Raw genomic sequence first — 13,272 nt, forward strand, 5'->3', positions numbered from 1 at the left:
TTCTTTAGTTGAAGGATGAAAAGTGAAATTTTTTCTAATTAATATTTAAAGTTATAGCTGTTGACTTACTTTGACTTTTGTTTATACATCCTTAGGATCAAAACAGGTATAGTGCCGGAAGGGGAGCCCATCTTAGTTTAAAACGGGCTGAACGGGCCCGGATCGCTGTTAACAAGATTCCGAGTACGTGCATTCTTCATTTGCTTATAAGTTATAATATTATCCATTTCATGTTTTCTAGTAATTTTTTAATTAATCTACCAAATAACAGCAATGGTTGACAATCTAATATCTAAGACACTCGCGTGGGAAGCTGATAAAAAACAGTCGTTTCTTTACGACGGGGTGAGTTTTCTTATGCAACATATTTATAAAATCTTGTTTTTGACATTTTGTTTCGCTATTATTTTCCCATATGTTGATTTTGTTTAAATGTTTTGTGTAGGTTCGTTTGGTGACGATTTTGGAGGAATATAAGCTAACGAGACTACAGAAAGAAGAGGAAAAGAAGCGATTCAGGGTAAATTATTGTGTTGTTTTTGGGTCAACGGGTCAGGCCGTTGGGTAGCGGGTTGGAACGGGCCATTTTACTATGGGTTGGCCTGCATACACTTCTTTTTATATCAGTTTTTTTGAGTAAATAATCCATAACCGAAGAAACCGAATCGAAATGACTGGACCCAAACAAAAACCGAGCACTTGGTTTTATGTTTTCGTAAAAACCGAGTTTTCGGTTCGGTTTTGTTTTTTCATGTAAAGATTTAGGCCCAAAGTTTTAGACCTAAATTAATTATTTTGGGCCCATGGTAAAACCGAACCCAAACCAAAACCTGGAAAAACTGTAGAAGACAAAACCGAATGGTTTTCAAAAACTTAAAAATTAAAACCGATATTTCGGTTTGACCCCAGAACCGACCCCTAATCATGATAGTCATTTGACCTGATCCACTTTTTAGCTAGTATTTTTCCTATGCAGTGCATTTGGCTCGTTTTTGATAAAACACAACTGATTCAAAAGTAAACGGGTCATAATTACCACCTAAAAAGCCCGTTTTTGGCGCCTCCTTCACGTATGAGAAAAAAAGAACGCTATACAATTATTAATATTCATTTACTCTTGCACAGGACCTAAAGAAGCTTCAAGACTTGCAACTTACAGAACGGGAATCCATATATGGGTCAAAGCCCAGCCCGAGGCGAGCCAGCAGTTTTCGGATGCCGAGTAACGGGTACCGTGGAAACAGAAATGGGTTGATGACCCCACAGCCTCGCAGAAACTCGGTTGCAAGTCCGACAATGGAGCCCATGACCCCCCGTTCATATTCAGGCCGTCAGAACGGGTACGCCAAGGAAATGAGACGGTTAACCACCGCCCCGTTAAACTTTGTGGCTATACCCAAAGAAGACACGATATCGTTTTCATCTGTATACGGTTCTGAGCCTGGGTCCCCTCTTCAGAGCTGAATCTTTGAAAACATTAACCGGTATGTCTTATTTTTATAGTTTATTAATGTTTGTCATTGTATAATTGAATATTTTAGTTATTCAAAGACTTGAGGATCTGAAAACAAAAGCCAATAACATATAACAGAAATGTTACGATAGCTATACGCTCTAATAATATATCCCTTTATGCGCGCATCTTTTCATTTGAAAGATTTGAATAAACGAAAAATAATAATTTGTGGCGGTTGGTGCAGCAGGAAGGAAGCTTGTGCTGTGTGTGTTGATTGGAGTAGAAACGGATGCTCGGAACGGATGTGAATATTTGAAGGGTTGGGTTGGGTTGGGTTGGGTTGTACACTAGTTTTTTTTTATGATTTGAACAGCAGCTGACAGTTTAGCAACAGAGTGTGGTGGATATGGATATAAATAGGATTTGTATGATGTTTTTTTTGGCAGTTTACTTGTAATTGTGTATGATGGCCATGGTCATCTTTGACGCGGTTTCATAAAAGCCAATAACTTGTAATATGATATCTCTGCATTTTACCGTTGGCTGGTGGTGGTTGTTTTGGTGGCGGTGTGAGTTCTGGCTTTTATCGCTGGTGGGCTGGTGATTTTACGAGGGCCGAGGTTATTTTGTAAAATGTAGAAAACATGGTGATTACCTTTTCATGTTATTAGGTACATAACAATAGAAGCTGACTAACTCGTTGATTTTGCCTCAAGTACTGAAACTTAAAACATGCTGTAACTAGGGCTAGACCGGCTAGTAATCTTTGTTCTTAAAACAATTTCGCATTCGTCTTTATATATTATGTGCCACAACTAATTGTGAATTGCCTTCCAACATACGATGAAACAATCGCTTATGCTTATAGCGACATGTTTGTATTTCTGGTATATAGAATGACATATAAGTGGTGAGTTTGTTTGTGTTTATGATCCATAATAAGGGTGAGGCGTTTATATAGGTATCGAAAAACCCCTTCAAACAAGTGCGACTATGACCATCAAACGAAACCAGTTAGATTATGCATGGATTTGGTTAAGATGTGTATGCTTAAGGATAACTAAACATTTAATATATACTAAAATGTTTCCAGCGTCTTTCCCGTTCAAATTTTTTTTAAAAAAATATACAAAAAAAGTTTAACGAAAAGACACAGTGACGAGATCAAAGACACATTGACGAAATGAACAAAAGACACAATTATAACTAAACAAAGACACAATAGAGTGCTCTATATAACACAATGTCGAACAAAATATAGCATAATGTTGAGTCTTATAACACAATATAAAGAAAAAAAGACACAATGTTAATGTAAAAATTACACAATCAATGATGAAAATAAACACAAAACACAATGATAAACAAAAAGACACAACGACTTTTTTTACTTACCATTGTGTTTTTTTTTTCTTCTGTTTTTTATTGAGAACAAGACATTTTTTTATTAAATTTTAAGTTATGCTTTATTTATTCATTATATTTTCTTGAGGGGTTTTTTATTTGACTAAAAATCACTCTTATCATTCTCATTTTTGTTCTAATTTGTAGAATAACTTGACCATAATATTTTTTAGTTCTTTCTAAATCTACACTTTTTGATCGAAATCTCAAAAACAACCCCCCCCCCCCCCCCCCCCCCGCCTTATTGTAAAATCTACAAATCATATAAAAATTCGACAATCGACAAAAATAATATGATCCATGTCGCGGTTTTGAATACAATATTATATGATCACATAAGTTAATTTGTTATGCAAACTTTGTTAAAAGTGAATCATTTTGATGATTTTCCTAAAACTTTAATATTGTAGATAATTTAGATAATTAAAGGATCCACTTTGAAAAATATAACGGTTTACTAATTATGGATATAAACTTTGCATTAAAAATTCAAACGGAGTAAAACCAGTCAAAATTCAAAATATTACTGTTAATTTCTTTATTTACTAAATAAAGATAACCGCAAATAACGTACACCATAAAATCTGAGAAAAACTAGGAACACAAGCATTTGATGTATAAGAATAAGAAACATCACAAACAAAAACTTCAAACACAACGGGCATTGATTCAAGAAAATAAAAACCGTAAACGGTGGTCGGTGGCGGGGACAAAGGGAACTGAAAGAACGAGAAAAAAATAATAATGTGGACCCTCAAAGGAGCTTCCAACGCGTTTAAAGACGCCAGGAGTCTTTTAATCGCTAATTTTACCCCTCGTTCATCATCTAGGAATCCCGAGATTGAGGCTGCTATCATAAAAGCCACCAATCACGATAATTCACGTGTTGATTACCGAAGCGCCCAACTCATATTTGCATGGATTCGAGTGTCGGGTCATTATATCCGTCCTGTGATGTCAGCATTGACCACCAGGATGGAAAAGACCCGCACATGGACAGTGGCATTAAAAGGCCTCATGCTTTTGCATGGGGTCTTTACATGCAAAGTCCCCGCCGTTCATAAGATTGGCCGTTTACCTTTTGATCTCTCGAATTTTAAAGACCGAAGACCAAATATGCAAAACAGGAAGCGTTCATTCGCACGTATTACACGTATCTCAGTAAAAAAATGGTTTTTTTGGCGAAACATTCCGAAGATAAGAAAGAAGGAAGTCTTAGAAGGGGACACAAAGAAAGACCAAAACAATGGTCCATGATGCAACATTTAGCATATTTGGAAAACCTTCAAGGTTTGCTTGATATGTTGCTCGAGATCAAACCGAAAGGCGAGAAGATGATGAACGCTTTGGTTCTCGAGGCGATGAATTGTATTGTGCTCGAGATCTACGATGTTTATAGTCGAGTATGTAACGGGATTGCTGCGGTTCTCGTGAGGATATACTCGATTGGCAAAACCGAGGCTCGAGCTGCAGTCTCGATTTTGCAAAAAGCGTCATCACAGGCTGAAGTTCTATCTCAGTACATAGATTTTTGTAGAGATCTCGGGGTTGCGAAAGCGGTTCAAAGCCCGAGAATCGTGCGTATCCGTGATGACGATATTCAGGAACTCGAGCAAATAATAGAAAATGCTGCGAGTCGACGTGAATCCAGACAATCGAGTCCAACACGAGAGGGTAAATCCTCTGTATCCGCTGAGGACGTTGCTAAAAAGCTTGAATCATTGCAGCTTGGTGTAACCTAAGATGATTCGGTGAAATAGCGGTTGGTCTCGAAGTTTGACGTGATTCTTCAGTTCTCTTATTGTATAACGTTCGGAATGATTGTTTGTTTATAAACCGGTTGATCAAATATATATGCGAATGAACTTATGCTTCTTATAAAAGGTTGTTGATTACCCTACAACGATAACGAATGTGTTCATATCAAAACGTGCGTGTGAATGATCTCGATTAATACATTAGTTTAAGCAAATCATATTCGGTCGACTCAAGAGGTTGGGTAGATCGTTTACTTTTAAAAATGCTTTTTTATCATACAAAAAAAAAAACTATTTGGGTCGGGTTGGAATTGCGTTTGCATCGAGTATTAAGGAACCGGTTCCATACACCACCGGTTATACATCGGTTTCATACACTGTGATTTGATAATTGTTCCAACCCAGTTATACGCAACCCGAACCAATCAAAAACCTGATAAAAATCCGGTTACATACCCGACTTGGTTCAATTTGTCAACCCGCAATCAAAATCATTTAACACCCCTAGACTTAAAACTATAACAAACCAAACAATTGCTTATAAGCCAGTTAATCAAATATGCATCCGAATGAATATATTCGTCTTTCAAAACGCTATTGATAACCACAAGCCTATCATAAACATGACCAAATCACACACAAGTGCATAATCTCGATCGAACCATAGCCCAAGCTAGCATGTAACAACAATGTCAGCTTAAATTATACCAAACTAAGATAAAAAAGAGTTCATAAACAATAAATCTACTGTCAAATTCATCAAGGCATTGCCATTTTTTTTTGCCCATAACCAAAAAAAAAAAAAAAAACTTAAAATTAAACCGTTCCAGCCGCCCCGAAAATGCTTAAACCTCGAAAAAAAAGTAAACAAGAAGTAAACCTCCAAACAAAGCCTAAGACATATATACACCTTACAACAAACCAGCCAGCAACCACTTCATTTCCTTAAGAACCTACCTTATTGTCACAAACTTATTCGTCCCGTGTTTCGCCCAATACGTCCTCAAATCGATCGCATCCGCAAAACTATACCCTTCCGACGCAAGCTTCTCTAGAACCTTCTTAAACGCGCCCTGACTCATCTTCCGACCGGCGATCCTCGCACCACGACGTTTAGTACTCATCGGTAACGGGTACATTGATATAGTCGTGGTGCAACACGCTGACTGCCACCCACCTAACCCCCATCGGTAACACTGCTGTGGCGCACCCGTACACGTGCACACCGGTATCGGGATTCCCGAAATGTCCATATCCACCCCGTTTATCACCACGTCCATGTTTCGTTTAATAGTTTTCGCTCGATGGTTCACGTTTTGTTTCGGTGTAGACGCGGGTTTCTTCGGTTTCCTTTGTTTCTTCGGTCCCACGGGTTTTAAGCTGGTCGATCCTCGTTTTTTGATAGAACCGTCATCTCCGCCACTATCACCGCCACCGCCTACATCGCCGGTATCTTCACCGACAACTACATTGTTTATGACAGGATCTTTTGATAAATCGAGTGGCGGGACCATGTGGATCGAATGAGAGGTTGAAGTACTCGGAAGGACGGGAAAGTTATTGTTACCGGGAAGCATATGAAGGAGTCTTTCGCGTTGAATCCACCCGTCTCGCATCATGTAATTCATGGGCAGAGGCGGGTCGGACACCACACGTGTGTGCGGATGGTGGTAAGTTGATACATTCGGGTTAATCATGACGGGATTTTCGCGTATCGGGAACGGTTTCTGGTCTCTAGGGTCTCCAATTGGTGACATGAGTTGCAGACCAAGATGTTCCTTGAATGGCTCATAATATCCCCAATTTCGCAATCCATCATCATCCATTGCAACTAATATTCATGAAAATAAGCAACAAAAAGATCAAATGATTAATGTTTTAATATGAGTAATAACATCCAGGCAAATGAAGTGGAATACAAACAATTTCTAATATACATAAGCAATGTCTTATAATAACAAAGAGAAACTAAGACTTTGTATTTGATCCAAACTAACGATGACTGGTTCTCACTGTTTTCATGTTAAGAAGCCTTTGTATTTGATCCTGAAACTACATAGGCTATTAAAATTTTTGGTTTTTGTACCCAAGATAATTTTATTTGCTTTCCCCCCCCCCTTTTTTTACTTTTATTAATAATGCTGTTTTTTTAATATAAATGAATTAAATTTTAAATAATTTTATTTACTTTATGAAAAAAAAAACCATTAATTTTTGTTTTAAGTTAAATAATCAAGAAAACAACGAACCGAACATGTTTCAATGTCCAATTGGGCAGATTACGGTATCATACCAATATCGTAACAACCACATTCTCACCGTGTCTCTGCAGCAGCATGCAGTAAGGGTGTGCACCGAAATCATCAGTTAATCTAATTTATTAACCAACCGGTTTTGGATAATCAGTTCGTTTATTCAGTTAGTTTGTCAATAACCAAAACGAAACTTTTGCTTAGAAATACACAAAATTGTTGTATAAATACATGAAATGAAGATATAAAACACGAAATATATAGAACAAAGATATAAATAAAAGCTAGAAATAAATGAACATATGAACGGTTCGGTTTGGTTTGATTTAATTAATTTCCCTTAAAAAACCAAGTTTTTTAGTTAATACGATTTCTGGTTTATTCAGTTTTGGTAAATTCTGGTTCGGTTTGGTCGGTTTTCGGTTAACGATCCAATTTAAACATGGCGGAACAATCAAGGCCTAAAAGCTTCGATCCCGTAGACCCGATGAACAATTTCAATAACCCCAATAACCCACTTTTATTAACATCAATAGAATTCAAAACTAATGCTACAAATTTATTTTATTATTTTCATTTAAAAAAAAGCCCCAAATTCTACAAAGCAGATCTGAAATCTAATGTTAAAAAACCAGATCTATAATAAAATGTGACAAAAATTAACTGATCTACAATATAAATTCAAACCCTTTATATATATATATATCATAGATTAATAATACAAAAATAACAAACAGATTCATATGCAATCAAATGTTCAGATCTGGAGCTGTAACAACATTAAACAGATCAAATGTTTTTTTAAGGTGAGAGAAACAACAGTTCGTGTGTGCGGGTGTGTATGTATATTATATATATATGTATGTATATGTGAGAGAAAGAGAGAGAGAGAGAAAACTTACTTGGTGTGGGTAAACAGTATTTTTAGGGTTATGGTGTCTTCCGGAGAGAGGAGAGAGAAAGGAAATGAAAGTTTAGTTTTGAGTTGGGTTGGGTTGGGTTGGGTTGGGTTGGGTTCTATCAAACAATAATAATAATAATAATAATAATATTCTTTTTAATAATATAAAAATAAGGAAACATGTCTGTGACTGTGTTTGGTTGCTTGCACTTGCCGCACATGTTGATCCAATCCCAAAGTCTTAAAACTATATTCTTTTGCTACTCGCAAGTGCTTATTTTTTAACTTTTTTTTTATTTGAAATAGTCATCAAATTAACATGGTTACTATGGTGATTACACCTTTTTTCTCTTTTGACAATTACGATACCACGATAGGATGAAATGTTTATTAATTATTAAGTTTCTTATTGTTGATGTTTTTCGTCGGTTAAAACGAGTATCGATTTGGTATTGGTTAAAACGAGTTTTCTTCCAAGTGTAGTTAGGCTGACATTAGTCTTTCATAAACAAAGGTTATAATTAAAATAGTGGTTTTCATGATTAAGAACACATAAGGTTTTACGTACAAGAGATATAGTTAAACTAATGTTTCTTCATGACCAAGGAACATAAAATTTTATATACAAAAATTATGGTTAAATTGACATTTCTTTTAAAAGAAGAAACATGAACACGACGTTTCTTCATGAAGAAGAATCGTAGCATATGATTGATAAATAAACATACTACATGTCTAAATGTTTTATCCAAATTAATTAATGATTTGTCAAGGCTTAAGCTATGCAAAACAAAATAAAGACCTAATACTAGATCGTTGATCTAGTTATTTACAAATGGTTATTATCGTAATATAGGTCCGAAGTAATTTTGGTGGGATAAACGACAATGAAGACGCACAGATTAGCCGATCTAAGACGGAGTACCTCCACTGTGATTTTGGTGGGATAAACGACAATGAAGACGCACAGATCACAATTGAAGGGCAGGTGGTCCCGCAGGTAACGAAGTTCAAGTATTTAGGATCTTTTGTACAGAGCGATGGGGAATTAGACAGTGATGTGACCCACCGAGTTCAGGTAGGATGGTGTAGATAGAAAGCAGCCACAGGTATATTGTGCGACAAGAGTTTCCCGACTAAACTAAAGGGAAAATTCTATAGGGTGGCAGTTAGACCTGCAATGCTATATGGAACAGATTGTTGGGCCATCAAGAAGGCACAAGTGCGGAAGATGGAGGTAGCAGAAATGAGAATGCTACGTTGGATGTGTGGGCACACAAGGCTAGACCGAATAAGAAACGTTGTGTTTCGCGAGAGATTAGGGGTGGCGAACATAGCAGACAAGATAAGAGAGTGGAGATTGAGATGGTTTGGACATGTAAAGAGAAGACTGACGACGAATCCTGTTAGATCCGTAGACAACATTACTATAGAGGGGAGGAGGGGTAGAGGACGACCGAAATTGACTTGGGATGAGAGGATTAGGCATGATTTGATAGACCTAAACCTCTCCGAGGACATGGTTGAGGATAGGAATTCGTGGAGAAGTAGAATTAAAGTTAAGGATTTTTAGAGAGAATTGAATACCTTAGGGCTTAGACTTAACTTATTTAGGTCACATACCATAATGGTATTTCCCTTACATATATTATTATTATTATTATAATTATTATTAGCTTTTATATAGCTGTTAAACTGTGATCTTATTATTAATATTATTATAATTAGCAGTAGTTTTTATATAGCTGTTAAACTTTGATTTCCTTTATTTTGCTTCATACACATGTACTTAGAGCCGAGGGTCTCTCTGGAAGCCACCTCTTTATTCCTTTGGATAGAGGTACGGTGTGCCTACATCCCACCCTTCCCAGACCCTACTTATAGCTTTGCTGTCGGTGGGATTTTACTGGGTATGATTGATTGATTGATTGAGGTCCGAAGTAATACTCAAACATAAATCAGTGAACTACACCGATCATAACTAAGGTGAATACGCTCGAACATTTACAACTCTTTAAACGAGTATATAACAAAGTTTACATGGAATTATGTATCTCTAAAACTTTATAAACAAAAGTAACCGCAACCCTCGGGCTATCACATACATTATCTAGATCCTTACATATGTGGTTAGTCGGCGGGCACACCACGCCACACCCGGTCATCCCTCCGCCATGATGGGCTGAATCTAAGTAATATTCGAGTGGGGAATTGTCTTGTGTATAGGGGTAGTTGCTAAGTACTCGAACGTTGCGGTGTTTGCTGAGCGGTTTCGAGTTGAGCTTGAATTTATAATAGTAATTCATAATTTCTGATCTTGATTATTCTCTTTGCCATGACGAGTTGGTCATAAGATGCCTGTAGAGAATAATTAAGTATATAACATGTTTTATAGTCAACGTATTCACCAGCACATAGCTGACGTATTTTTCCCACATTACAGGTAAACAAATTAAGCAGTAGCATAAATGAATTAGAGTTATTTATAAAGTTAAATGCTTGCTACAAGAAGATGGACCAGTTCTAAAATTACTAAAAATATTTTATTATCAGATGAAACCTTTTTCAAATACTCGGGTATTTAATATCCGAAGAATTTTTATAAATAGCTATTATATTTTAAACAAAAAGTCTTATGCTAAAACAACCTGCAACTCTGATGCCACACCCCAAACAAAGGCGGCTGAACACGCCGGGGCACAACGGATTGCTCAAGAACACAATGACGTTATTAAAGTGACAATATCTACTCAACTCATTTATTTCAACTCAAATACAACTTGTTAAAAGATTAAATACAAACAATTACAACATTATCTAATTAACTGAAGTATCATAAATGTATAATCTAAGTGATAAGTCTACAATCTTCATAAGCATCCTAAAAGTAAACCTGTAGCATGCATAAAAATAAATTTTATCAACACGAATGTTGGTGAGCAATATACAAGTTTTGAGTATATATATATTATATAATGAGGCAAAGTCACAATTTATATGTGTAAATAGAATATAGCAACAACCATTGTAAATGTAAATAACTGAGGATCATTTCTATTTGGTAACAACCAAAATACTCGGATAATGAGGCCTATTCTACTAGCACAAGGCTAAAGTAGTTAGGTGTGCGTATGATCATACTTATTGAGGCTAAACAACAACATTAAAATAAACACTCGTGCACATGCTCAACTTGATGCATAAACAAAAAATCGATCAAATATTTGTATAAACACATAGTGTAGAATTGTGGATTTAGTAATGAGATGTTAAAACATGTAAGTTTGAATATGGTACGCATGCCACCCCCAAAAGTATAAAAGCGTAAAAAGGGGAGTGCGATTACTCACTTGGGATATGAGACTTTGGTGAAGAATTTGTTCAAGAGAAAGCTTCGGGGAAAAGGAGCTCAAAGAGTTAACGTATGAGTCCTAGGTTAAAAAGATCCTTAAGTTAGTTGGGTGTATTGGGAACACTTAAAAGTAAAAAAAATGACAAGTAAAATAAATAAGCAAGGTTTGGGGTTTAAAGTGTAGTAAAACTTATGTAATTTTAAAGTGACGGTTTAAAAGTAAGTTATCTCGATATCGAGTCTTGGTGTTTTATCCATAAGTTTTACTTAACCTTTGTTAAGTAAATGGGTGGGGATTGGTTTAATGCAATAGTGCACGACCCCTTAGATAAATACTAAAACGGGATTTAATGAGTGTTCGGTTTAGTCAATTTGGGTCTTGATAATTTATCAATTCCGAATCCGATATTCCAAAGTGAAATATTATGAGATAACTCATTAAATATAGAAAGCTTAACTAAGTTAGAAGTTCTATGAGGAAGAACTCCAAACGTCAATGTTAAGCGGGCGTTCGGTTTTGTCGGTCCCAGCTTGTTATAAGATCAAGTTGGTTCCGACATCCCAAGTACTTTAAGAAAATATTTATAACCAGTTTGTAAAAAGATCTTAAAATAAAATATGAGATTCAGTGGCCCGAAACACAACTAGTGTGTTTTAAGAGAGTGAACTCGGTTTAGTTCTGTTTGGTTGGTTCAAGACTTGGTACATGACCAAGTTTGGGTCCAACAACTCCATATTATAATAACAAATTCAAAAGTAAATAAAATAACTTAAACTCTTGAATCTTATATACAACTTGTTTTAAAACAATTACATAAAGAGTTAAACGAGAGTTCGGTTTCGGTTCGGTCCTTAACTCGGTATGAGACCGGGGTTGGTTGTCACATACCCAAAACCATAGAACTAGTATAAACTCTAAAAACTCAGATCTTAAACAAAAACAGAAAGCTTAAATGAATCAAAATGTTGAAATGGACTAAAATAGCCTTTTCATGTATATGTGCCTTAGGATGGCATAAACACATAATTCAACTATTGTTGAAGATGAGAAAGCAAATAAGTAAAGTAATATAACATAAACAAACAGAAAAGATGAGTATTAATTACCCAAACCAAATTTAAAAGCAAGAAATAGCTTATGTTTGACTTTAAAAGTCGAACCGTCAAGAACAAAAGGGAAATAAACCATGCAATCCAAAAATTTGAGAGGGTATGAAGTGTGGGCAACTGTAAATGGGTGGGAATGAGTTGGTATTTATAATGAAATGGTTATGTTGCCACCAAGTTACACCAATAGAATTACATGCATTTAAGATGGTTGGTTGGGGGTTAAACGAAGTTAAAACCTTTAATTTAAAAAAATTAATTAAAAGAATTATAATAATTAAAATAAATCTGGACATAAAGTATATTTTATAATTGGTAAAATATTTATGAGATTTATCTTGGTTGGTTTTGGCAACCTTGGTCTTTATAGTTCGTTTTAAGCCGTTTTAGCCATAAAAGTGTGTTTTAAAACACGCTTAAGAGTCTTATAAGAAGAAAAGTATGAAACGTGATTATAACTTAAAATACACTATTTTATTAATATCAAAGGATCAGGTTTAATGTAGAAATACAAATATGAACTAAACCGAAATGACGAATGTCACATCTGATATATTTACAAAACATATACTTACTATTAGTAACATGCTTAGGTCCATGAAGTCGGGTGTGACATTTAACTTGATTTCCTCATTCGTGTCATCGATATTGACATCGATACTAGTATGCGCGTCGGACCTGATGTGGAATAGTCCCTTGAAGTTGATGTACTTTTCCTCTTTGATTGAACCCATTCAGCCCATTTTGGCTCGTGTTTAACAACATTCTACACATGCTTATACTTAAAAGCATATTTCTACTCTTTTTGATACTATTTTTTAGCCTGCAACATGAATGTAAGGCCCCGTTACCGGTGCCTCACATTTGGACGTTGGATTTACTCATAAACGCAGTTCTAAATATCAGAGTTAATAAAAACATACGCGGAATATAAAAACTTTCATAACATTACCGTAATAATTCATAACATGTCTTAAAACATTCATCTTGTCTTTCAAAATCAAAACATAATTATAAAACATAGCAGGTATTCAGATGCCAGA

General features: G+C 35.6%; 1 protein-coding gene and 2 pseudogenes across 3 annotated transcripts; 2 read left to right on the forward strand and 1 right to left on the reverse strand.

The window, feature by feature from the left end:
- Positions 1-50: 50 nt before the first annotated feature.
- On the forward strand, positions 51-1,890 carry LOC143602442 (65-kDa microtubule-associated protein 6-like). Of its 2 annotated transcripts, none has more exons than XM_077079543.1 (5): positions 51-183; positions 272-345; positions 446-520; positions 1,126-1,488; positions 1,704-1,890. In XM_077079543.1, exons 2-4 carry the CDS (start codon positions 274-276, stop codon positions 1,462-1,464), a joined length of 486 nt encoding a protein of 161 aa, XP_076935658.1. In that variant the 5' UTR covers positions 51-183; positions 272-273; the 3' UTR covers positions 1,465-1,488; positions 1,704-1,890. The 2 variants fall into 2 exon arrangements, with proteins under 2 accessions (XP_076935658.1, XP_076935659.1); XM_077079544.1 differs by having other exon boundaries at positions 1,126-1,483; positions 1,691-1,890.
- Positions 1,891-3,281: 1,391 nt separating this feature from the next.
- On the forward strand, positions 3,282-4,713 carry LOC143602443 (putative clathrin assembly protein At1g25240 pseudogene; annotated as a pseudogene).
- Positions 4,714-5,407: 694 nt separating this feature from the next.
- On the reverse strand, positions 5,408-7,891 carry LOC143602445 (protein BASIC PENTACYSTEINE1 pseudogene; annotated as a pseudogene). Its single transcript, XR_013147844.1, has 2 exons — positions 7,772-7,891; positions 5,408-6,448 (listed from the first exon to the last, which is right to left on the reverse strand). The product of XR_013147844.1 is annotated as a protein BASIC PENTACYSTEINE1 pseudogene (transcript).
- Positions 7,892-13,272: the final 5,381 nt, after the last annotated feature.

This window comes from Bidens hawaiensis, unplaced genomic scaffold, assembly GCF_021521415.1.
Source record: "Bidens hawaiensis isolate Kalapana, Puna unplaced genomic scaffold, B.hawaiensis_p1.1 tig00058933_1, whole genome shotgun sequence".
Lineage (NCBI taxonomy): Eukaryota > Viridiplantae > Streptophyta > Magnoliopsida > Asterales > Asteraceae > Bidens > Bidens hawaiensis.

Bases quoted from the DNA above. Each gene is read 5' to 3' on its own strand.
- LOC143602442 (XM_077079543.1), top strand. From the start codon at position 274: ATGGTTGACAATCTAATATCTAAGACACTCGCGTGGGAAGCTGATAAA. The intron at 346-445 runs GTGAGTTTTCTT...TGTTTTGTGTAG, and splicing joins AGTCGTTTCTTTACGACGGG to GTTCGTTTGGTGACGATTTT. The intron at 521-1,125 runs GTAAATTATTGT...ACTCTTGCACAG, and splicing joins AGGAAAAGAAGCGATTCAGG to GACCTAAAGAAGCTTCAAGA.